Source organism: Vanellus vanellus (assembly GCF_965231255.1).
Source record: "Vanellus vanellus genome assembly, chromosome: 7".
Lineage (NCBI taxonomy): Eukaryota > Metazoa > Chordata > Aves > Charadriiformes > Charadriidae > Vanellus > Vanellus vanellus.
Genome location: NC_138912.1, coordinates 10,140,948 through 10,167,717, shown reverse-complemented (window position 1 = coordinate 10,167,717; position 26,770 = coordinate 10,140,948). Strand labels below are relative to the sequence as shown.

The 26,770-nt window shown below is 38.7% G+C and overlaps 1 protein-coding gene across 2 annotated transcripts; it reads right to left on the bottom strand.

Moving 5' to 3' along the window:
- Positions 1–1,341: 1,341 nt before the first annotated feature.
- Positions 1,342–25,026, bottom strand: CCDC186 (coiled-coil domain containing 186). Of its 2 annotated transcripts, none has more exons than XM_082486565.1 (15): positions 24,338–25,026; positions 21,803–21,929; positions 19,569–19,697; positions 18,398–18,610; positions 16,633–16,752; positions 15,971–16,096; positions 15,565–15,663; positions 14,719–14,805; positions 13,777–13,919; positions 10,532–10,787; positions 9,712–9,901; positions 8,528–8,608; positions 7,267–7,477; positions 6,007–6,226; positions 1,342–5,285 (listed from the first exon to the last, which is right to left on the bottom strand). In XM_082486565.1, the coding sequence occupies exons 1-15, from the start codon at positions 25,012–25,014 to the stop codon at positions 5,202–5,204; spliced, it is 2,763 nt and encodes a 920-aa protein (XP_082342691.1). In that variant the 5' UTR covers positions 25,015–25,026; the 3' UTR covers positions 1,342–5,201. The 2 variants fall into 2 exon arrangements, with proteins under 2 accessions (XP_082342691.1, XP_082342692.1); XM_082486566.1 differs by having other exon boundaries at positions 15,992–16,096.
- Positions 25,027–26,770: the final 1,744 nt, after the last annotated feature.

The window sequence follows — 26,770 nt, the reverse complement described above, 5'->3', positions numbered from 1 at the left end:
TACGTATTACCCGACAGCTCCAGTATCAGACAGGCTTGAGCACTTAACACTGCGGTGCCGCGAGAACCATTCCTCTGCACAGAGCTGTGCTGTGTCAGCCTGAAATACAGAGCTATCTGCAACACAGGGGGTGAGAAGCTGTTTACCAAACGGCTACTTGCAAATACCACCAGAGCCAAAATTAGTCTTTGAGGAAGTTTAGGTTGCTTCGGGCTGTTGTTTCCCAAACAGCAGCGCTACGTACTTGGGGAGCACAAATAAATCTTGATTGTTGGTCACATCTGTCACCAAGAGCTGTGCCGGCTACCAGTGGAAAACGCTGGAAGAAAACGGTCAACTGCAAAACAATTCCAGCAAAGGGTCATACAGGTAACAGCAACCAGAAAACTTACTGGGAGCCCTCACCTTCATCCTGGGAAGCTATTGGCAATTCCCCATTAAATTTCAACAGAAAATAGGACACCTCCTTCTCTCACTTAAGGTACTCTGGGAGATACTAGAATAAACTCCATAAATTATGCCCTTCATGATATTCCTTTCTCCCTTTTTCTGTCTTCCTACAATGAGGTTGCAAGGGCAGGACAGCCCATACAAATCCGATTCCCAGATTTTTAATATATACATGGTCACAATGAAGGGAGTAAGCAAACCTAAAAAGTCACTGGGACTGTGGAATTGTCAAATTCACTTGACACGAGGGAAAAAGAGGACTCCAGCATCAAGGCCACTTACTGGGATTGGCAGTAGTTCACAGCAGTACTTAATTGCAGTACACCTATCACCTGGCCTTAGGATGGAAAAATCTCACTCATTTCCAAGAGATGAATGAAACACAGTACAAAAGCGGTTCAGCCCTCTCTTCCCCGGCTTTGCTGTTACGACTGCCTCGCAGCACCAGAGACATGCGGCAAGATGCACTGCCACCTCTTGTTTAGACAGCGCTATCGAAAAGTACAGGCTGGCAGCAAGCAGCACCCTGCCAAGCTGTGGGCAGAAGCAATGCCTCCAACTGCAGATCATATTATATCATTATGGATAGTTATATCCACTTGAGGGGAAACAAGAAGGGGCTTTTATGGTGCCCTACCAGCATCCAAGCTGGCAACAACAGTTTGCTGGCAATTAAGCTGCTTTTAGCCCGGAATACTTGTTCACAAGCATCACGAGGACATTTCTGCACTGCGAGAAGGGGAGGCTCCACCTCACTAAAGATGACCACCCAACACGGAGCACACTGCTGCCGCCTTCACGGGGAGCTATCAGTGCAACCCAGAGTTAGGCAGCAGTAAATCAATAGCGGTACAAAACACAGACCCAAACCAGACTGTCACACATTTGTATGTTTATTATTTCAAAGTACAATATATACATAATGTATAGCGGTATCTTCAAAAACTTTATACAGAAACCGTTATCTACAAAATTAAATCAATAGACATTCTGTGTATATTCAGACAAGGAACACACATATATTGGAAGATTCAACATAATTTCAGTTAGAACACGAAAATGGATAGGAAGCCCCCCAACCAGCTCGGAAAAGTTCCAAATACCACTCAGCTCCCTCCGCAACGCAGCCGTCTGCCCTTCCACAGGTTTCAGGTCGGTGTGGAGACACGGTAAATCTGATTTCTAGTGCCACCTACTGCTGACATTTACCATCACGGTTGTTTCCATCGACAGCGGGAAGGGCGAAGGACCACTGGAAAGGGGCCTCGTTCCCTGAACCCCCTCCTAGATTCGGGTCTCTACAGCATGTGGGCACTCAGCTTTACACTCGATTCAGTGGAAGCCAGAGATCTGATTTTTTTTTTTATTTTATTTAATTTTTAGTTATGAACCAAAATATTGTAATGAAAAATATTTCAAGAGAGTAACTTCAGTTTTAGTAGCTGGAGATACTGCAGGTGTTGCCAGCAACAAGTGAAGATGATGAAAACATTATCTGAGGAACAAATCAATCTCCACTCTTTTCTGGAGACTGAAATTAAAAATATTGCACAAGTCTACGTGGCAGAAAGCCAGCGATTTCTAGAGCATAAAATGGTATTCTTCAGTTCAGAGGGTCTGGCTTTAGACAACAACTGCTGGATTTTACAGAGCGTGGAAAAGCATAGGCAGCTTTCCTGTAGGGCCTCTAACAACATCTGGATGTGCGACGTTTGAATTAAAAGAGCACCCTGAGTATTTAAGAAACAGATGTTTAAGCCTGTAGGACACAACTAGCTATAAGCCGGGCATTTTCAAAAGCAGCCTGTGGCAATTACCTGTCTAATGGACACTGAATTTCAGTGACAGGTATGTAGCTAACTGCTCCAGGCTGCCTTCAAACTGAGTTTATCTCTAAAATTCAGTTTATCTGAGGACAGTTTTCAGTCTCAGGTTCATAACATAAAAAGTTTCCAAAACAAGGGTAACTGAAATGTGACTGTTACGCAAGCCCTGCACCCACTCTGCACCCGCTGGTGCTCACCTGTGTGAGCCACCCCACAGAAACAGCTTTTCACAGAAGCGTTCTTGTTATGTACGCCAACAATATTACGCTCCTGACAATCTACCCCATGGAAACAACAGGCAGGTGGCTTGCCAGCAATGTTTTTATGGCTAATACAGCTCTGCCTCTCAGGAATGAGCAACATCATTAAGCAAAGTTGCTGGCTGACCCTGTCATGTATTCAGCTTACTGGATAGAGTGTTGTTTGCCGATGCGCAACCTAGAAATTTCCACCTCTAAGAGGTATGTTTAAAGTAACGCCTGTAGAAAATGACTTTGGTCCATGAAAATACCGTGCACAATAAACAATGTGACATTTTGGCTGCCTTGTGTGTCTCCATAACCGAGAAAAAAAAAAAAGACTGAGAAGTTACTAGTGCTACAGAGAGGAAGCAGCATTTCCAGCAGGGCAGGAAGACAGCTAACTAGGTTTCTCAAATAACTTAAAAGGAGAAACAAGCATGCCAAAAAGAAGGAAGAATTTCCACAATGTCATTGCACTTATTCCATCTGCACCACACCTCTCCTTCATTCACATTGTACACCTGGAGAACGTACATTAAATGATTACAATATTAACATGGTATCTAAAATACTGGAGTCATTCAGCTGAATGCCTGAAAATATCCAGAGACCTGGTACGTTAAAGCATGAAAACACAAACATACAAGAGCTAAGCTATGTTTTGACATGCAAATTGTTCTAAATTCTTTCAGCAGAATGTCTAGTTCAGTCATGAACAACCGCCCATTCACTTCCTGGAAGCTGGTGACAAATCTGTTTCAGCAGAGCCAGGTATTTCCCTCTTCACATCACTTAACAATAAAGCAGAGGTAATCCCATGACTGGACTGGTCCAAATTGCCTAACACTTCAGATAACCATTGCTCTCAGGAATTAGAAAAATATATGTATAAAAACCCACACAGATTAAAGGCTCACAGTTTCTACAATGCTCGGTCAGGTTTTAAATAATTTGTTTCCACCTTCCCTTGCTAAAGAAATACTTAAACCTTTGACACTGGAGAGACCTGCCATCCAAGACTCTTGGAGCTCTCTGGACCACAAACCAGGTCTTGATCCCACAAGGATTTTCAGAGATGCCTATCTTTAAAGTAAAAAGGAAGTGTCACTGTCTTGAATCAAACTACTCAAACCAAATCAGGCCCTTTTGCTCAATTTGGTTCATTACAAAGCTCAAGTGACTCAGTGGCACCTGAAAATGGAGTGCGCCCCCTAAGTAACCTAGATGCTTTGACAAATTACCCTCCTGTGTGCTGCTGGATTTGGGCCCCTTGTTTTGTGTATGATGCAAATGCTGCCTGCAGTAAGATAAATTCCTGCCTCTCCCCCCTCAAGTATCCTTTCTAATTAAAATAGCCAAAGCATTGCTATTGTAAATGTACATTGAATCTTTTTTCATGATAATAGGAAGTTCAAGTATTTGATAAAAATCCAAACTATACACTTACACTGATCTGGTCAATTCATTTTGGTCAAAACGCAATAAATACAGAAATCTATGCATTTACACTGCTGGAATAGAGATATTTCAGGACATTGTGACTAACCAGAATCTTGGCACCTTGATACTCTTCCTCCATCACCCTCTCAGCCACCGAAGGACTAAGAAACAGTTCTCATTTCATGCTGTTTCGACCAACTAATTCTTTACAACAATAAAATTAAGGACCCATACAGATTTCTGTACCGGTTTCACAGTCCAATCAATAGATTAAAATCCCATTTAGATATATTTCCTGTTTGTTATCATTAATTTCACTGGCTGGTTTAGCAGTTAATGAGAAAATGTAGCTAGCTTCCATTTGTCTTCGAAAACAGATGCAATCACAATGTCTACCTGTACATATGTAACAACGGGCAGTTAAAACTCCTACTTTTTTAATGCTGTTAGTTATGCAGAAGGACAGAGAACTTTATTAACCAATTATCTGGTATCAGACTTCTTTAGATCCATGTATCTAAAGATCATGGGTTTACAGGATTTGTTGAATTGACATTTGTTTCGATTACACACACCCAAAAACTGAATCATAAAGTTTCTTAATCCTTTAGTTTTACTGTTGTTTCACTGCTTTTGAATAAAGAAACTGACTATTTGAGTGTTAATCGAAAGCCAAAAATATGCAATATCATGGCCACCACTTAAACCCCAAAATTTTATGACAAAGCATTTTTCCATGCATATGTCAAAAATGCTTAATCAATCTAAATATCAGAAATAATATGCAAGAAAGGTAATAATATCTGAAAGCCCTTAAAGCTCAGTAAGACTGGATATGTTCAACAGCAACTTAGACATAATTGGTTTTATTTTTTCAAGCTCCATCATTAAGAGACTGATTAATTATACAGTGCAGAAATAAAAATCTCACTGCAACTCACTCAAAACATAGTATGCACTGCAAAGCATCTGTATGTCATTTCAAATAAAAGTTTCATCTAAATGTAGTGTGTAACAAAATTCAGCAACACCTCAGGCTGGTATTGGGTAGACAGAACCCTGCTGATGCCAAACCCTGTAGATCTCTCACATGAGTAAGCCTGTACGGTTAAAGGCTGTATACGCAAAATACCAGACGCTTGTGCTGGCAGGCAATCAAATTTCAGAAAAAATGTAAAAAACAGTGGTCTGTAGCACCTGCCTTTTCTGCATCTTCATGATGGTTATTCCATAAAAGTTTTAGTTATGTCTGCTTTATTTTCTGTTCCAGTTCATGCTTGTGTTTAATAAGCCGTTCTATTTCTGTTCCTAGAGTTTGAAGGTTTTCCTTTGAGGGGGGAAAAAAAAAGGAAAGGGTAAGTTATACAAGGAAAATGACTCAATCAGCACAAAATGCACTAATAAGTTAAAATTACTGTTTATGTCAGCAGGTTGATACTTTCAAGTATCCAGAACAAGCGCAAATGATTAGACAGTTGGAGAAAACCAAGCTCACTTCAATAAAGGATGCAAAGCTCTCAGCAAGTCTTTTTTTTGCAGTTACTAATATTCTACAGGCTGTCTAGCAAGTATAGCGTTCAAGGGGAATCATAATTACAGGAAGAGATTTCCAACTTCTGCAGAACACTGCAGTCCAGCTGGCAGCCTGCACAACATTTTCCAGCCTGCCACCCTTCTGTATAGCAGACATGCTGCCCCAATAGCTCACCAGGGTGCCCAGCTGCTGGGACAGGGCCAGGCACATACAGCCCATGCCCCTGGCTCCTCATGACTGAGGAAGAGCACAGAGAGACTCTTCCCTGCTGAATGCACGTAGCCCAGGATTTATTTCAAGCAGCAGCCCCTTAGCGCAGCATACGAGGGTCCCAAAACAGAGGTTCGGCACGAATCATGTTACAGAACTCTTTGATTAACCCAATGCTATCAGCGTCACCGATTCTCAATGAGTTGACTTCTGAAAAGCCTCCTCCTTTTAACAGCATGCATCTCTTTGAAGGCAGTATCTCAGAACCACAAGAACGTGTTGAAGAACTGGCATCGCTACTCACTTTCAATGTGATATTTTTCAGTAATGTATCTTCTAACACAGCCTGCAGCTTCCTGTTTATCTCTAAGGAGAGTTCCAACGTGAGACCAGTATCTGCAGGATGAGATGTATACAGAGATGCCATAATCCCGCCCCGTCTACTCAAGTGTACTTTGTTGAAGTCGGAGGCCTCTGACGATAGTGTTCCAGCTTCTTCCCGCAAAATGTAACTTTGAATAATTCTGGGGTGAAAAAATTAAAAAGCATCATAGCATTACAAGGCAGTGAAAAGTCAGACAGAAGTAACTTCAGACTCCAGGCATAAAAATAATTTTATTTTCAAGTCTTACTGAAGAGGCAGTAAAAATCAACTCCTGCAATTTCTAGGTCAGAGGAAAACCTGAGATACCACAAGTGCTATAGGAGATGCTGGTAAACTGAGTCACTACAATGCACAAGGCTTAGATATTTGGAAATATTTTGATAAAGTAACATTGCTACTGGAGCAAAAACGGTACTTAAAAAATGCCTCTCTGCTTATCTTTGTTGAAAGACTCCAGACAGGGAATCTTAAGCTTTCTACAGATAAGACAAAAATTACAAAGTCTCTGCTCAAGAGTCTTCACAAGCTGTGATCATGTTTTATGAAATGGTACCAGATGGGCATAAATGCATAGGCTCGTTAAGCAAGGACTATATTAAACAGACAATTGTACTTTCCAGAGGAAGGCATGCACCACAATTTCTTCCCTTCCTAACTGAAGTTTCAGACATCCCGTAAGATGAGATTTCCATGTACATGGAATCTTCTCTGACACGTTAAATACTGACCACCTGTGGCTCAGATACACTGTTTGTTTGATGTGCATGCCAGACCATCGTCTGGAATTACACAGATTCTCCTTCCAAAACAAGCACTTGCAATCAGCACCTTTTAAGCACACGGAGAGAATGGACACTTCTGTTAGCCAGTGGCAGCAGTCCACCTCAAACCAGCCACCTGTTGACCATTTTGCTACCAAAACCCCCACTTGCACTATTCTATTCCTCCTGAAAAATTTCAGTAGTAAACAACTCAGCAATTACTATAACTGCTGGGGAAAGATAAGGAGAAAAAAACCCCAACACTAATCATACCTTTGAGATCCACTGTCACTACAGTATTTTTACTGTTTTAAATATTTCCATTTAGGCAATTACTTGTCTTACATAAAATCCAGAATACTTGTCTAGTGCACCAGTTCAACACTGAAAAACTGTATGAACAGAACTTGGAACATACTTTGTTTTTTTCCTGATTTCCTCCACCAGTTGTTTAATGTGGTCCTCCATAAACTCCATCTTTTCATTTTTTCGAGCATGTGCCTTCTGTAGCCTTAGTATTCTTTCAACCAAGACAGACTTGTCCACCTCTGGGAAGCTATCCACAGCTACTGAAGATCCAGTATTCTCAGGTGACCGATCTTCATTGCTGCTGCGCGCATTAAGGGACCCTGTCAATACATCCATATTTGTAAAAGCTCTCCTTTGCTTTCACACCAGGTAAAACATCTCCACTAGTGCAAGTGCATGCATTCATTACTTTTCAGTAGCTTAGGATATTTTCTTCGGAATGTCAGTTTCCCTTATATTTTATATAAACAATCCTCATACCATTTAAATGATACATGACAAAACAACACTGTAGTCCCCTAGCACGGGCATAGTTCCTTTAGCATAAGTGTGCTTGCTTCAGTAATGCTTATTCCTCCGTAAGTACCTTCATATTCATTAATATTACTTTGTACAAGACTGAGCTGATTTTAAACGTATCTGTTTTGGAGTCCACTAAAATTACAACACTATAACTGTGTACAGAGTGACAAAAGCCCTATGTATAAACACTCAACAACACTGGTCACTTAGAGCTTGAAATATTTTTTCTTTCTATTCTTCTTTGTAAGTATTTATCTCCCTCATATAGTGAGACTACAGGACACTGACAGAACTAACCCAACTTAAAACCCAAAGACATCGAGGAAGAAAACAGATGTTTTCAGTGCTAAAGATAACCATTTTGCTTCTAACTGGACAGAAAGTAATGAATTTTACACAAATACACTGATGCCTCTAAACATGCTAATTGATTTATCATTTACACAGCTGCAACTGTCAATAATGCAATTAAACAAGGTTGGAAGCCATTGCTCATTTCTGTTTTGCCTCTGGCGGCATTTAAGAGGGTCCTCTATAAACTGGAATCCTCCATGCTTCCTCCAAACATAAAAGCAAGAAAATAAAAAAGGTAGGCATTTAAAAAAACCCCAAATATATAAACATTATAAACATTAAATTTTAATCTCATAATAAGAATAAGCACCTACAACTGCATTCAGCCAAGTGCATTTTGGTGCTTAAAGGCTATTTTGTCAGCTTTAATGGGAGGCTGCCCACACACTGCATATGCACAAACCACAGAAAGAGCAAGGCTCACGACAACACACCATAACAACCTTATTAAGATCGAAGGATTGTTTTGGCAGCCCTGCTATGTGCTATATTACCTGATGAACTGGAACGGCTCCCCATGCTGCTGACTTCTTTGTCATAATTACCATTTTCCATCTGATCCAATTTCCTCCGCGCTAAAAAGTATAATAAAATGATGGTTACCAACAGCAGATTAAAAACCCAAAATCAGAGTGTTACACAACAAACAAAAACTCCAATCCTCTCTGACCTGCATTAATTTAACATGGCTTGACAATTGAAAGATAATGGTAGCAACTAAAAAAATCTTAGGAGGGGAAAAAAACCCAAAACCAAAACAGCCCCCCTCCTCTCCCTGCCTCCAACTATGAAACACCTGGATGCAACGTCCACCAAGATCCTTACACTCTGCAGCAGTTGCTAGTTGAAGAGGGTAATGTCATACATAGGATTAACTGGGAACCATGAGACTTAAATTTTATTTTACTTTTGATTATGACTGCCATGTAAGTAACTACTGAATGACTGAATGACAACTGTGTTTCAGTATCGCATAACTATATCACTATTGGGAGCTGAGTGTAGTACTTGTGCCAGAAGCACCACTCATTCAGTAGTGATCAAGAGGGAAAGTGCACAGCTGTTCATATATATACAAAGAGAGACATGGAACTTGTCTTGCACAATGCCAACAGGATCTCTTCTTTCAAATACATTTCAAACAGATTTGATTATATTCAGATCTATTTGCATTCAGAGCACATGCATTATTGGGTGTTTAATGATTTCCATTTGAGGACAAAATTAGTCATCAGCCTTTCCATATTCATCTTTAAAAACCGAAGTGCTCTCTTTAATATACTAGAAAATATCTGTCACCAGCACTTACTGATACAGTCAGCAACTAGGAAACTTCTAGCAGCTTTTGACTACACTCCTACACAGACCAGGATCCGTATGTACCCACAGTGACATTTCAGTAGTCACAGACATGACAACAAAAAACAAGCTCTTTCAAAATAAATCTTTCATTTTACATCTAAGCCCATTTCAAAAGTTGTATTTAAGACTGAAAATTGACACTAAGGCGCTGTTCCCCCAAGATCTAGCCTGCTCACTCACTCTCAGTCTTTAGGGTCAAGAGAGCTTGAAGGGCTACACTCAAACAGTGTGCATGCACAGACAGGACCCTAGTCTCTACCAGACACCGTCAAGGGGCTTACAGATGGGGCTTAAAATATCTGAAAATTATTTCTACCTAGCTGAAGTTGTTTTGTGAGGTCTTTCAAGTTTGCTGCATGCTTGCGCTTCTGCGTAGCCAGTTCATCTTTCAGTTCATCCACATGGGTCTTCAGTGCTGTTAATTCTTTCTGCTCTGAAGCTAGCTGAGCCTGTAGTGTCTCAACCTCTAGCTTTCGCTGATCCTCCTCCTTCTGCAACTTGGTGGCCTGAAATTGTAGGTTTCTTTTCAGTCATATACAAAAAAATTCCAGCCTAACCGTACTGTATGCTCAACAGCCCTAACTCTGGACTTCAACTTTTCATCTGAGAATTAATTCACATTTTACATTTATTATTTGGGCCAAACACTACCACCACAAATGAATATGCAGCACAGTGCAATGCTGCATTAAGACTCCTGAACTGTGCCCATCTACATGATACAGTACAGAGCCATGCAGAGCTGTACAGTGCAGTCACATTACATTCCATGACACACTAAGTTTGTTCAAAATTACATTTGTCTCATAGTACAAACAGGACCTAAGAAACAGTTTACAGTAATATATTTCAGACAAATTGCAACTTTTTGATTGTCTCAATGACAGCTGCACAGAGAACAACTCTGTACTTCCAGAAAGACAGAAAGAGCATTCCTGTGCAGTGTGCCTTATGATTTCTTTCCCCTTAGAAACATGAGATGTACTTATCCCAGTGCTATCATTCCACGAAACTGGCAAACTCAACGAGAAATTGTGGTCAGGTAAGTAAAGACATACGGTGAAATTCATGTGCCACATCTTTATCGGTATCAGACATTTTACTAGCGCAATAAACAAGCTGCACACTGTACTCACCAGATCATCTTTAGCCTGTTGAACGCATTCCAGCTGATTCTGCAGCTCTCTTTCGCTGTAAGAAAGCTTATCCAACTGGCTCTGTAAGGAATTGTTTTCAGACTGAAGCTGGGCATTCTTACTGGTTAATTTTTCAGTGAAAATCAATAGCTCAGATTCTCTTTTCCGACTACCTTCAATGTCCTTCTGAAGATCAGCAATCAGAGAATTGAAACCATCTACTTCTTCCTTTAAAGCACTGATTTCTTGTTCATCTCTGTCAAAACAAATTTGTATTATTAGGGATAATGTGAGCTTAAAGATATGAAACCTTATTGAAATAAAAGCATCCAGGTCAAGACCAAATAAGGCAGACAAACAACTAATGACCCTGGGGCATCTGTTAGTCACTGGATGGTTTTAAATGCCAAGGGAGTTTACAGATTCCATTTCATGACACGTTGTAGTGCTAAAGTGACAGGTATCTGTATCCCTCAGAAGGACAGGCAGATTAGCTTCCTCAAGGAAGACCATCTCTCTCTATTCAACTTCATAAGCTTCAATATAGCGTATAAACAAAACCCTCAAGAACAGATATTGTAGATATGAGGAAGGTCTGTAAATCCAACAAAGGTGGTCATTCTGTAAGAGGACTTGTCTTTAAAAGATGGGGAAATAGTCCAGTTCTGAGCTTCTCCAGGAGAGCAGAATAGTGACTTCTGAAACATCCACCCGGTGCAGCTCTAATTCTAAGGACCGGTCTTACTCTACTATCCCTCCCCCAAACTTCTAAAACAACAAGTTCTTGTTGCTACTGAAGCACTCACATTAGGAGACTTTTGATCTATCGCTTGCAAACCATTTGAGTGAGAAAGGCCATGTCTTTAATTATGATCAGCATTTCAGAGAAAGTGATTGACGTTAATTCCAAAGCTAAATAGCTGTTAAGAAAGTTGCAGGCTAAAAATGTTCTCTCATTTGCTCTTGCAATGTTATTTCAGTAGTTCTTCAATCATAGGATTTCTTACACCTTTCTAAAACCTTACCTTCCAACCTCAGCATAAAAACCCTCACCTCTTTCTCACAGGGAGTGTGTATACTCAAATTTAAAAATAAAATTAAAGTTACACAAAGTAAGGGCACATATTTAATCCCCTCTCAGACAGTGTAATTACCAGGAGGGTCAATTCACTTTAAACCAACAACCCCATATCAACACGTTTCTTCAAACGGAGATGAGGCTCAGACAATCCAAATCATTAATAATTCTTCTGAAAATGAACTATTATTTTGTAAAACTAAGTAACTGAATTCTACTAGAACTACCAAAACGAATTCATGTGGTTAATGACAGCATAAGTTAGCAAGCATTGCACTACCAAACGACAACATCAAATGTATTGCACCCTGCCTTTACAGTCATTTTTAGCTTAATTCCACCTTTCAGAAGACTTCAAACTGAACAACTACAGCACTGATTTTTTCCCAGCCATTTATGCTGCAAAATAGCTCACCTATAGCTCCCATCTAAATACCTATGCCAGAACGCTGTGCCTATATTTTACGTTTCCAAATATGTTGTTTCATTATGACAAGAGAAATCTCTAGTTAACAGTCAGGGTTGAACCAGCCAAAATTAAATGTTTAGACCATCCTAGAAGAGATCTCTAACTTATCCTTAAAGTTCTCCAATGAAGGAGACCAGGCAACACTGGAGGTTATCAGTATCCAGCTCAGCCATAAACTTCTTCCCAGTAGTCAACCTAAAATAATATTTCCTGCAAAACTATTTTTATTCTTCCTCCAGTGAACAAGGATAGCTGAACATTCCCTTTATAATAGCCTTCTTTACATTTAAGGTTGTCTCCCTTCCATCTTCTCTTCCATAGGCTAAAGAAACCTGCCGCCTCTATTCTTTTCTCATCAAGAAAAGAGGTAAGATTTTGTGTGAATTAAGATGAAATTCCTTCCATTTGCTTCCAAGAAAATGAAAGGCAGTAATTTTATTTATTCTACACAATAGGAAAAACAGAGGTCAAGATTCCAAGATTTCTCTTTCATAATGATAATGGGACTTTACTGGTCCAAGTTTTAAATTTCTGGTTGAGATTCCAGAAGTTTATCAAACATTCTAAGGAGTATTGGAAACATGTTAAAGGCAGAGAAGTAAAAGACAATATGAAACTTGATATAGGGATAAAAAGTGTGGTATGGGAAGAATACTTAAATAAAAATTTGATCCAAATTGAACAAGAACGAGAAACAGATATTTAAGCATGTCTCAATTACTGAGAGGAAAAGATAACTGGAAAAACACATTTGTAGTTTCACACTGTGATCACAGACATTTTAATTCATTTGGCAAGATCCCAAGTGAAAAATAACTGTTATTGATTGAAGCGTAAGCTTTGGTTGTCTCTGACAGAGGACAGTTTCCCTAGAAAGGCTGATGACAGTGCCAATACAGCTGACCAGCACACAGCAAATTGAAAATGCTTCATTCTCTAAACCCCGAGGAAGGCATATAATCACTGAAATACTTTTCAATGATAAATAAGAGCTCTTTAAAAGCACAGGAGGGACACATGGGTAGTTCTGCTTATCTGACATTTGTCTATCTCTATTTATGCAACACCATTAGAATTAATGTATAGTATTTGTGTATTCTAGTCCATATGTACCATAGAGCAACATGACTACACTCAGACACTCCGAAGTGTCCACAAACCCAACTGTTCTCCGAGATTATTTCCCTCATAGTCTTAAATGAGAAAACTTTGACACAGCAGAATGAATTCCGGTCCATTAGAAATATAAGTGCTCCCTACTATTTGAATATAGCACCTGTCAAATATATAAAATTGTTTTTGTTAAATACTCTCATTCATCTATCAAAATTTTGAAGCAATCTATCTTTCCAATTCAGTTGCTTTTCCCCAGTCTTTCAGTGAAACAAGCACTGGGGAGACACCTAGGAGATAAAACTTCCTACAGAGTACGCCAGAAAGCAAGCACTTCTTACTGTAATAATGAAAGATGTAAGAATTAGACTTATCCGTCTCAAACCCTATATCTTATAAGAGGCCACCACAGTTGTCTCCAGCGCTAAGAATACTGATTTAAATTAGAAAAACACTTAAATTAGGACAGGGATTCTTGAAATTACAATACATTTAAAGCATCAATAATTTCAATTTTTAAAAAAATATCACTTTTCCACATCCCAGTTAATCTTTTAAATCATTCCTCAAAGTGCATAGCTGTACCTCTGATGTTGATCCTGCAGACGATCTACAGTTTTGACTTTGTCCAGCAAATTCTGAATTTCTGTTTTCTGTCTATTAATGATTTCTTTATACTTGGATAACTCATCTTCTGTTCTTAAACGTTCATCCTCTAGACACTTTACCTAAATAGGAAAAAAAAAAAAAAAAAAAAATCAGAAAATAATTATTCTCCCAAACTTCAGAGCTAATTATTCTGATCAAATGTCTAGATTGTTGAACAAAGCTCATATGTTATTTTTTGGTGATTCCAAGGAGCAAAGAACAATAACCCAAATATTTCAGATCAAATACAGTCAAAAAAATAAACAGACAAAAAGTGCAAAAAACCCCAAATTAAACAACTGTAACTAGCATTAGTTTTGTCCAGACACTCAAGCTTATCAATCTAATGGACCAGGATCCAGGACATAGTCTTTCCCCAGTTACCAAGCCAACCCCTTATTATGTCTTCCTCCCTTTTTCTAAGGTCCTATTGAGCTAAACCCCTGCTCTGGATAAAGGGACTGGCACGCTAATCTATGAACTGTTCAGAAGTTATGGAGAGCATATACTCCTTATCAGAGGTCACATGTATGACCTCTACAAAACTAGCTTCATGGGTAGGAAAAGTTTACAAGTATTTTTCATTTTCCAAAGTTACTAAATTTACAAGATGTTTACTAAAATTTTTCTCACAATGTTTCAGTCAAACGAGGTGCATACCACGAAACAAAACACTGCTGTACTATGGATCAACTAATACTCCCTAAGAAAGGCTACCCAGAGTCACAGTTACGTATCCCTTCTAGTCACGCCAGCCAGCCAGTCTCTAATCACAGTTTATTCTGAAAGTAAAAATACAATTAACAGATTGAATACAGTCTAGTCTAGTTCCAAAACTACACCTTTAGCCCCACTGCAATCCAACGCAGAACATGTTACCTTTGTTCTCAGTGTTCGAAGCTCATCCATGCCTTCTTTAAATGTCCTCTTCAAGTCTTCCAGTTCTTTTATTTTTGCATGATGCACCTTTTTAAAGAGTGAGAAGCTCCTTCAGAAATCTAAACGGGCAGTGGCATCTCCTGGGATGTCAAAAAAACATCTAGGCCAATGCAGGCCAGCTGAGAGGGCTTGAGGCAGAACAGGTACCCTAAAGGTCTGTTTTACTTCCTCAAAAAAACCAAAGTAAAATCTAAATGCTTCTTTATTCTGAGAAGAACCAAGAACAAAAGTGAGATTATACACTCCGGTTTTAGGTGGACAACTCTATGCCACAACAGGCCCTGGGGAAAGTTCTAGACAAACTGACACTTGGTAAACTCTGAAAATGGCATTGCACATTAGAGCTGTAAGCAGGTACTAAATCATTAGAGAATTTAGCTTTTGGGCTAGCAAATAGCTACACAGAACAGAGGCTGTTCCCCGTCTCTCCCTGCCACATAGCTTGGCAAAATACTGGTCAAAGAAAGGCCTGCGTATCATCTAAGTTTGTGGTCTAAATTATAGCAACGTTCATGTTTATAAATGAAAGAGCAGTTATTTTGTCCTCATTACATCATCCTTTTCTCATAACTTTGATTTTGAAAAGTGCGTGCAAGGTAATAGCTAAAAATATCCTCCAATAAGCAGGGCTGGAGGCAGACACCTGGGCTGTAATATTAGGCAAAAAAGAAAAATGTTCAGCAAAAATTGTAAGCAGCTTAAAGGAAGATTCTCAAAATTAAAAACTCATGGCATTCTTAACTACTAAGTTGCCAACTGTGTTTACTCCACACACCACATATTTACCTCCAGGTGATCAGACTTCTCCTGAATTTGTTTCTCTAGTTCTCCTTTAGTTACTCGGAGCTTTGCATCCAATTCATTTGATTTAATTTCTTCTGACTCCTAAAAGGATTGAAGATATGTAAGTACAGATTTAGAATTTTATGTTCCCTTTCCTGGTTTTATAAGCATACAGCTTTTCACATCACTGAGCCTCCTTCCTGTAGGTACGTATCTAATAATTTTGAACATGCCAAGAAGGACCCCCACACTGCATGCCAATCAAGACAAACATGTTCCCTTTTATTTAACAACTGTCCAAGTAAAGAAATCAGCGACTAGGCATCTCAGCCTTGTAGCTCACACAAGGTAATTCTTCCCTGCTATAGCTTAAGATAGAAAGGGAGGAAAAAGACGACACTAATTTCACCTCCTGATCAAATGTGCCTACTTGATAGGTTTTTATCATTTCTTGACAGTTTTTCCTTATCTGGTCTGCTTCTTCTTTTGCTTCAGTTAATTTTGTCATTGCATCTTTGAGGCGTTCTTTGGTTTCCTACAAAACCAATAATAAATAATGGGTTAAACCTATTTATCTAACTTAATCTAGGAAAAACATTTCCTATTTCCTATTTTAGTCTGGAGAGAATCAACAACAAAGTATGCCCAGCATGTGTTTCTTTCCATTATTTTTCTCAACTATCACTTTATGCATTTTTGTTTGTTCCAACACTGAAAGCACAACAAAAGGACATCTTGATTATGTGCCATGCATATTTTCAGATGATAGATTTAAATCTAGCACATAAAAACTGAACTAAGACAACAGTTAATTCATACAAAACAAATTAAAAGTTGATTACCAGATTAAACAGAATCGTCCCCATACATCCTCCCCTCACATCCTTTCAACATTTCCATTTCAGTATCAATATCTTTAAGAGCACTATTCTGACTTTAGCTGCAGATGTTCAAATTAAATAAAAAAAACTTTAGAAACAGATTTTATTACTATATAAAGACTAAGCAGTATAGTAACTACATTCCTCCGATTGTATTTTCATGTTGTGGCACCCGTACCACTTCACTAACCTTATGTGAATCCATTTCTGTTTTCAGTTTGTTCTGAGCCCATTTTACTTTGATAACATGAGAATTGATTTCTTCTTTCAATTTTTCTATTTCTCTGTTGAGTCGAGTGGCTTCACCATCCTGAGAAGATTTCATAGATTTTATTTTATGGACTTAAATCACCCAGTGCTTCTACAACAAGACTCCTTCTCAAGTGTCAAATGCACAGGTTTTTTCTTTGATGTCTGAATTTTGCAAAAGCATGCACAGAATCGAGAGTGCTCAATAACGCTTTAGCACATAATCCAGTGAAAAAAACATCAGCGTTTTGGTTTGAATAGCAAGGTGAGACTGCACTACTGTTAATATACATTAATGTTACAGATCTGCTAAAAGGCAAAGCACAGTCTAGAGTTCTGATCTAAAATAACTACCTCCTGGGTAAGCTCCACAGTCCTCTCTTCTGTTCTGGCAAAAGGATGAAGAAACACAGGTTCAAAGTGTTCAAAGGTCATATAGTCCATATTCCAGGGATGTTCTATATCCTTGGAAGTGTTCCAGGCCAGGTTAGATAGGGCTTTGAGCAACCAGGTCTAGTGAGAGGTGTCCTTTCCCATGGCAGGGGGGTTGGAACTAGATGATCTTTAAGGTCCCTTCCAACCTAAACCATTCTATGACTCTATGATATTATACCAGGCTACAGACAAAAATTGTGACACCAATGGAATGGTATTACCAACTATACAGGTGCAGACTAGTGTGCGCACCGACAGCAAAACATATCCAAGTCAGATCACTAACCTGTAAGCCAGTGCCAAGAAAGGAAGTTAACAGAAGCACATTGCTGGCATAACCTTCTATACCCCTATCCACAAACCACTGCATTAAGCCAAATTTCCAAACTGTGTTCATCTTACCAAAAAAGTTTAAAGCAGCATCATATGAGGGCAGTACAATTCCCGTAAGGCTCTAGTGTAATCCTCAGGAGTTAGGAAGTCAAGTTTTGTTTAGGAAACCTGAAGTCATGAAATACAAGTGCTCCCTCATGTGAGAGAGGACACTGAGGTGATTTTTTGTTTCAGAAGCATAATTTTTAGGACTTTAAGATGTATTTTTCTGATCCTCCCTATCCTGTCAACTGTGCAATGTACAATAGCTTAGAAGAGGCCTGAATAAAAGTCTGAACAATATTAATTTATCAATTTTTGCATCTTTCACATGAAATAGAATTGTGAAGCACAGCTGTGAAGCACAATACAAAAAGATCTGGATAATCTAAGAGGCTGGGGGGAATCTCTTACTGGCTTCTAAAAAAGAATGGCAAATTTTTGGAATTGGGCCTGAAAAATCCTATTGCTTTATCAGCAATTTTTAGTAGTACAAAACAGAAAATACAGAGTGAAAACACAGAAAAATAGCAAAAAAGACTGCAATAATTTAATGCCATTACAGCCTTAAGAAAAATAAATCCAAACAACAACCCAAACAAGCTAGAAATTGCCTCAAAATCCAGGCAGTCTTTTCAATTTTGTCAAAAAAAAAAAAAAAAAACACCAAACAACCAAACAACAAACCCTAATGTTTCACAAACTAATATTCAGGGAAATATTAAAAGGAACTTCAAAAATATGACTTTCCCTTGAAGGACAGGGGTTTTCACAGCTATACAGCAAGACCAAATGAAAACAGGTTTCTTTCACCAAGTACAATAGCAAACAAGTGATAAGGTTGTTCTGATAGTGCTTTTAATCATTCACTCCAGTCATACAGCAATACTTAAGAGTACCTTAGTTTCATAGAGCTGGTGCAATCTTCCTTTTTCCTGAGAAAGCTGTTTGATTTTATTAGTATGCTTTTCAATTTCTTTGTTTGCATCTCTCACTCGTCTCTCAAGTATCTCCTTTTCCTTTCGGAGGTCAAGCGACTCCTTCTCCCCTCGGACGTATTTCATAACCATTGTTTCCTTTTCGTGGCGTGCTTCCTCACATTTCTTGTTTGCCTTGAAAAATATTAAAATAGAATGAATCGATCTTGTATTTCATAATTAGTTTTCATAAGACACTACTGAATATTTTCAGTGTTGCAGTATAGTAGCATAATAAAGTAGGGCTCAAAAGCTCCAGTTTTGTGAAGACTAACATTAGATTCCACTTAATTACTGGAATTACTCATACTTCTAACAGTGAATATATATCTAAGCAGCTGCAGCTTCACAGCTAAACTTCTCAAATGAGTTATCAACCAAATGAGTTACCAACGTATTAATAATTTGAAATATTATTTGTTGTTTCAGAAGGAAAGAAGTGTATTTGGTAAGTTCTAGTAACAAAACAATTTTGCAAACATCTGGTACCAGTCCTCTCTCTTCCCTCGTCCACTTGCCAACTACACAATCATTACCCAGTGGCTTATTTTTCAGATGGCTTATTTTCACAGATTCTCCCCACCCCAGCACTAATTCTTCTTTTCATTTGAAGCAGAATTTGTTAAGACACAGAGCTTTAGAACTCATACAATACTTGGCAAAATAAGATATTAAGAAGGAAAAAATAAATCATCTCAAGCTGTCAGTAATACATGAGACAAAGTAGGAGCTTTGTGCTGGAGTTGAGAAAAACATTAATTTTGTGATAGCCTGTCTGAAAAAAGCCACTGCCAGCTTTTACCTCCTTTCGAGCCAAGATCAGCTTGCAGGCAAGGAAAATGAGATTTCCTTAAGGCCCGAATTCCTCATATATAAACATACACATTAAAAAGTTACCAGGCACTCTAGAATGTCAACAGCTATTTAGAAATTCACTGATGCCAGTTATCAAAAATACATATATAATCACATGCTAGAGGTTCCAATTTTGGAAAATTATGCCTTACCTAGTGATCTAACAACCTAGACCACGTGTTTCCTACAAGAACCAAGTTTGTTCAGATGTTCAATAATTAAAGATTTTCCATATTACCTGTTCCATTCGAAAGGCCATCTCTTTGTGCAACTGCTGAATAGCATTTTTGGCTGCTGCATCTTGAGTTAAAAGTTTGTCTTTACCAGCTTTCACTTCTTTATTAAGCTCTTCCATTCTTGCTTCCAGCTAAAAGACAACATTATGATATAATTATAGGGAAAATAAGACTTTGATCATGTTTTGTACAGGCAGGAACATTTCACACAAAATTACATGCTTCAACAGATATTTACCTGTATTTTACACTTGTCAAGCTGCAACTATCCATATCAACATCTAGCTCTGCATTACAGTACAAGCATGAAAGATGTCAATTCTCATCTTCAGTAAGACTGCAGATGCATCAATTCAAGTAAAACTAAACACACACTAATTTCCTACACAAAACATTGGATTTACACCAAATGCTGAGATGCCAAGGCAGAGCTGGCTGCTCTCTGAAGTTGCTTAACCTCCCACCCTTTTGTTGCTTTCCCTGTGCCATATCCTCCACCATGCCAGCAAAGCAGTCATGCATCCATACTGAACTGGACTGGGAATTAATTCATTGAAAAATAACTCGGCAAATAAAGAGGTGCTTAGTCATTGTGCTGGCACTTTTTTTAGCCACCCAGTGAACCAAGTCAGAGACCTGGTCCCACTGAAGAATAATTACCAATGTTCAACTGGAACACTTCCCAGAGTGTGTTCACTGCAGTCATGCAAGTTCGATAAAAGAAGCAGCACAAGAGCAAGTGGCGGCTACGTAATCTGTAATGCTACCCAAAGGTTGTTTGAATTGTGCCTCAATGACTATCCTCTAGTTCCAGAGGAAAGCCAGTTCACCAAGGTTAGTTCTGTTTGGTTTTGGGGAGGTGGGCAGGGTGTAAAAAGTACAAAATCTCAGGGTCAGTATCTTACGTTTTTGTGCAATTCCAAACTGCTACACAAAAGGCAAGAACAATCTAAAATGATCCTGTTACCACACAATGAATTGATCACACCCTTTTCAGCTTTGCAAATGAATCATTGCCCATCTGAAATAAAAGTTTTACACATACAAGCAGGCACGTACAGTTTGGTTGCGGTTGCGAGTGCAGCCAAGCTTCCATTGACTTGAAAGCTACCAGAAAACACTAGTTTAGAAATCCTAACGTTAAAACATTCATATCACAAATGAAAAACCTCAAGTGTTTCACTGCAATGTAATCTTAGTTTCAACTGCAGGTGCTATTCAACTGCAATATAAAAGTATTACACTCCAAACTTATTTTTATAGTATTTTATATAGTATTATAGTATTTTCTGAAATCACTTGCAAACATGTGATATCACAGATCTTTCTTATCTGCCCAGAAAGCAAAAGAAACTCCCTCACAAATACTTTTTTTCAAAATGGGGTAAAGCAATTGCTGCATACAATAGCTTCATGAAATCATACAGTGTTATTGTTGAAATACAGACAAGAAAGTAAGCTGCTCATACTGATTTGTTCAGGCATATGCAATTCCAATTTGTAGCTTCAAAATAAGACTTTTAAATTCCATTTTCAATCACATCATGGATTTTCAAAGATTCTTCAAAAGTTGCCAAAGTTTCTACCTACATCAATACGTTCCTCTGGAACACCACAAGCCTGACTCACTGCTTTGAGAACAGATTTCTGTGTGATGCAGACATTAGCAGAGAAACCTAACAAATGGGGTAGTATCACCAGTACTCTGACAAACAGAAATTAGTAATTTAAATGCCATCTCTTGTCAGATTTCTAAGCTGCAATCAGTTCATAAAGCTAAGCCAACCAACTGTAGGAACATTAGCAGATAACTTCGTTACAGACAACCTGATGTGATACCTTTTCTTCCCACACTAAAACCAGCCTACACCAATGCACACTCTATGTTCCTCTTTGGCTTGTCACGGTTCTAACAATTCACTGGGGAAATGCCTGTATATAGTAACTGGTAACACCAAAACGATGTGCGAGACCATAGTGGATATGCTTTACTCTTTATACATGTTCCATATATTGTTAACATTTACAACTGTAACTACACACCCATCCACTTTTTATAGCAGATGCAGTAGTTTATTTCTTGGACTGGAAGAACAGATTTATCCCCTTGAAATGCTTAGGATAATAAGCACAGGCATTCCTTCCTTCTCCTCTATGCTACCAAGAACATCTTCTTAAACAGCGGCATTGTATAGGGGTGAGATACTAACCAGCACTTCTGTTTTATTATCTGTACCTGTTTAATAATGTTGAGGTGCTGCTTTTCAGTTTCTGTTCGTTTTTTCAATTCATCTTTTAAGTTGTCCTTTTCTGAGCAAATTTCCAAAATCAGTTCTTGGTGTTTTTTATTTTCTTTTATCAATCTGTAAAGAAAAAAATGCAATTAGGTGCAAAATACTTCAGTACTGGTGTTTTTTGTTTGTTTTTAATTTTGAGACATATGTTTTTTCCTCTTTGATCTGCAAATTTTGTTGGGAGTTACATCCAGAAACACTAATGAAATCCACAAAAGCCTTACAAAAACAAAAACAGAAGCACGTTGTGCACATGAAACTTAACTCCACATCAGCAAGCAGCACCTTCCTTGTAAGCAAATTGCTTGTTTCCAGCATTTAGGGGTTGCTACTGTTCATGATGAAGTGAGACATTTGTTACTTCCATGCAACTACAAAACTGTAAATGTTAACAATTTTAAGATACTTGTAAGACAAGTAACTTCCAGACAGATAGCTCCAGCAGTCAAATGTCTGAAAACACAGGTACTGTACTCATTTCATGTACACAAATGGCTCAGAGTAGCCCTTTAAGTTCACAACCTGGTAAGAAATGGAACCTTGATTTTCTAAGTACTAAGTAAGTAAGTAACTTCAACAGTATCCATGCCTTATAAAGTTCAAATTTTAGCAATACTTTGTTCCTTTGCAACGCAGCTGTTTGAAGCCTGAGTTGAAGCTGACACATATTTAGTTTGACCTTCTAGCACTGCAATAGAAGAAAGTTATACCTAAAACTCAGAAGTTACATTGTTAGAACTGTTGAATAAACAGAGCCTCAAATGCATTTAAATGTTTGAAGACTACAGTTAGATAATGGATATTTTGGGCTACTAATTGCCTAAGTTTGTGGGACACATGCACTTACCTGAACAAGATATTTAAATAACCTTTTACATATACACTTTCATCTTTAGCTCCCTGAAACAAATAAATAAGTGTCTAAACAAGCCAGCCTTCTAAGTTACAAGGAATTCAAAACCATCAGTTAAAGAGAGTTTAACACTTCTGCACTGTTTTTTAATCTATTAATGAATATTCCAGGATTACAAATTCTTAATCCATACAATTGATGCTCACCGTTATATCTTAGATCTGACCACAGGAGACAACTGGGCTATTTCCAGAGCAATGTTACAAGAAATTCTGCTGATCATAAATCAAGGGACAAAATTTACCCAACTCAGAATGCCCCTTGGACCAAACATAAAATGTTTCGCAGAAGTTTTACACTCTTGAGGCAAGTCCCCTGAGAGTCAGAGGGGTGCAGCTGGGATAGCAGCCAGCAAAAAGAGAGACTGAAGACACGTTTACAGAAAGAATTTTGTGTGTATACATAATATATACATATATTTATATAAACATTTGTCTCTAAAAGTAATTGGTCCATGGCTGAAAACACCTGCCTTTGAGTACTGAGATAACTTGTTCACTTACCATCTTCTGGAATTACAACCATCTATACACCCACCACTTCAGATTCCCACTGCTCCTCCCCTGTAATTACCCAATGTCTAACTATGCATTCCCAAGCTTTCCTGTCATCAACTGAGTTTCCTCACATTTATGATTTCTGTCAGAGGTTAACTGGTGAGGTGCAAGAAAATACCTTCCCTAATCTGCTCTTGGGCACCTCTTCTCCCTCTGCCTGTTTTTCCCTCCCTTTGATGTCATCCCACACCATGTTATCAGAGTGCCTTACATGAAAAGTAGGACACTCATTTCGAGCTCTGCAAGCAGGAATAAATCTGAAGTTAGAGGCTACATTTTGTTAGCAAAAAACATTCATGGCAACAGAATACGAAACACCAAGTGGGGAATCAAGAAATCAAGCAAGGAACTGGCTTTTCATGAATATAATATTCTTCACATGGTGTACTGCCTGGTAGAACTATTAAGCCTGGTTTATTACAGCAAAGTTTAGAAGCTATGCATTTCAAACACCCTCCTATAAAACATGGTAAAACAGTAGTTTATCTATATATAACATTTCCATCTCAAAGAATAGCTCTCGCCTGATTAGCAACTTTGCTGGATCATGACAGGAGACAATACTACTTGAAAAAGAAAAAAGCAATTTCAAACTCATAAATGAAACGCACATAGCAGCAGTTAGCAAGTACAAAGGTTCATTTCTCCAAAGACATATATGGACTGAATGAATCCTGGACTAATTTTACATCACCATTACTTTTACAGTATTTAAGTAATTCTAGACATTGGCAGGCTATTCAACTGAACAGTTGGCTATTCAGTTACTGCCAAATTCCACAAGAATTCAGAGATCTAAGCACACATTTTTATCTATAAGTACATACCACAAGTAAAAATAATTCCTCGCTTAAAGAACATAATTTAAAAAAGCTCATTAACTGTCCTTACAACAACTCAGAGACGACTACTTTCGTACCAAAATGTTGCAAGCTGTTGCACACAAAATACAAGCAAAATTGTTCAGTACACACATCCAATTGCGATGAGCATACTCAAATACTCACTGTTTTATAGTTTGTTCTTGCTCCAGGTACTTATCTTGCACACATTTTTCAAACACAGCCAAGGCATGTTCACCCTTCCGCACACCATTTGGGAATTTTCGGTCCTTTGAAAAATCCGTAGATAAGAGTTCAGACTCTATTTCTTTTAGCAAATCCTCCTGTGAGGAAGTCTGGTGTATTGTGGAAATAAGCTTCTTTGTGCAGTCTGTGTCATAAAGGCTTTCTGAATAGATTTTATCGCTGGGTTTTTTCACAAAGTCAGACTCCTCCCTTAGCTCCTGTAGTATTTCCATTAATGATTGTTCTGTCTGATTAGTTTTTGAATCCTGTTGTTCAAATTCTTCACTAGATATATGTTCTGGTTTTGTGGAGCCTTCTACCTTTCTTTCAGAACAGGTATTGGTACAGCAGTCCGCCCCTCCACACTGCTGCTCCTTCCTTTCTGCCACGGCCCCATTGTTGCTTATGCCAATAACTGTCGAATCCTGGTCCGAGGGCAACAACCTTGATTCCCTTTCCAAGATACCAGCATCACCTCCAGCATGACTGATGCTTGAGCAGTCCTTCATTTCAGGTACTTTATCAGACTTCTCGTCATCTTGGGACCTGGAAGAGGCATCACCCGATGTATTGACTGGCTCTAGCGTGCTTTGCATTTCTGGTAAATATCCCTCCATCGTTTTGCTTTGGCAATCTAGAGGTAGAATTCACAGTACACAACATATTATATTCAAAATCAAAATTAAAAGAGATTGAGAGAGGGGAAAGAAAGGCCACTGGAAAGTAAAATTCAAAGGGCAAAAATATTCAGGTACATAAGTGTTATGCACAGTTTGCTGATTTTCCAGCCCAACTTTTAAGTACAGTACGAGTTTTTCTAAAAGATGGTGAGAATCAAGGACAGAAAACAGGAAGTAGTAGGACATAAATACCAAGACAATAAAACAGACTTTTTTAGAATTAATAATTCTATGATTTAAATCCAAAAAAAGCCCAAGTCATCACCTCCGAAAAACACTCAGACAGAAGAACAATAAAACAAAAATCTAGAGCCTTACAGCTTTCATTTTCCTATACACTATTTGAAAGCAGTAATATGTCTTGACCTACTCATTTTTACAACATAGGGTGACTCCCTCATCCAGCCAGAATATACAACTTCCTTACTGTCACGTCCTCACTCATAAAGCAAGATGTATCTGTACCCAGCAACCTAAAGCAAAGAAGGGGCTGGGGGAAGATGGGGGTGAGTCTCCTTTCCCATCTGCTTTCAAGCAGCCAAAATCCCTTGCTGGAAGCGCACAGATGGCCCATAGCAGATTTGCTCTCTCAAAAAGTAGCTTCCAGAGCAAATATTTGAGGAGTTGAAAAGCTATGTAGAAAGTGTTCTTCTAGAATGACACCATACTGAGATCCAAATAGCCAGAACGCTTAAGGAAGAGCCTGGGTATAATGCTGTATCTTCTTTTTCAGGAATCCCAGATGGTCAGGTGTCTGGAAAGGCTGCTGTCATTTTTAGCAAGCACAAGAAGCCCTTATCATATCATTTCTATTAGAAGAAATTCACTACAGCAGTCATAACTTTTAGATGCAACCCTATCCCCCAATACCAAATAAATTAGACTATTTACTAACGAGGCAAATTTTTTCTTTATAAATTCAACTCTGCTATTCCAATGATTATCTCAAAGGAAGCATTAACCTTGCCATCTTGCAACACCAAGCTTGTTTTCATACTTGCTTTCTCATTTGTTTAGCTTTCTCCTACACGGCGACACAGTCCGAGTCACCCAGCTACATGCTCCAGGCCCTCCTGCACTTTGACTCAGTTTGAAAGGAAACTCGTTGTGCTGCTGGGCTCCACTCCTTCAGAGTCCTGCCTTATTAACCAACACTTAACTGAGGCTTACATTGTTAGAACAGACGGATACATGAATCCCATTAGGTCTGTGACTAATTGCTACCGCTATCACCTTTCACTATTAGGTATTAGAAAAAAAAAAAAAATCAGATAAGGAAAAAAAAAGCAGCAGCCTCAGGCCAGCTGTTACTACCAGGAAATACCAAACGAAAAACCTACCACCAGTACCTGAAACCAACAGTTGGGCTACAACTGCCAGTTAATCAACAAGAAGAAAGCATGGTGGATGAAAAGCTGGACATGAGCAGACAATGTGCACTCACAGCCCAGAAGGTCAACCCTGTCCCGGGCTGCATCAAAAGAAACTTGGCCAGCAGGTCAATGGAGGTGATTCTGCCCCTCTGCTGCACTCTGGTGAGACCCCATCTGGAGTACTGCATCCAGCTCTGGGGCCCTCAGCATCGGAAAGACATGGACCCATTGGAGCAGGTCCAGAGGAGGGCCGCAAACATGATCAGAGCGCTGGAGCACCTCTCTTATAAGGACAAGGCTGAGAGAGTTGGGGTTATTCA

Coding starts and splice junctions, on each gene's coding strand:
- CCDC186 (XM_082486565.1), bottom strand. CDS start 25,014: ATGGAGGGATATTTACCAGAAATGCAAAGCACGCTAGAGCCAGTCAAT. Junction 16,753..18,397: donor ACCAGCTCTATGAAACTAAG/GTACTCTTAAGT, acceptor AAATCTTCTCAG/GATGGTGAAGCCACTCGACT. Junction 13,920..14,718: donor TTCGAACACTGAGAACAAAG/GTAACATGTTCT, acceptor TTTCCTATTTAG/GTAAAGTGTCTAGAGGATGA.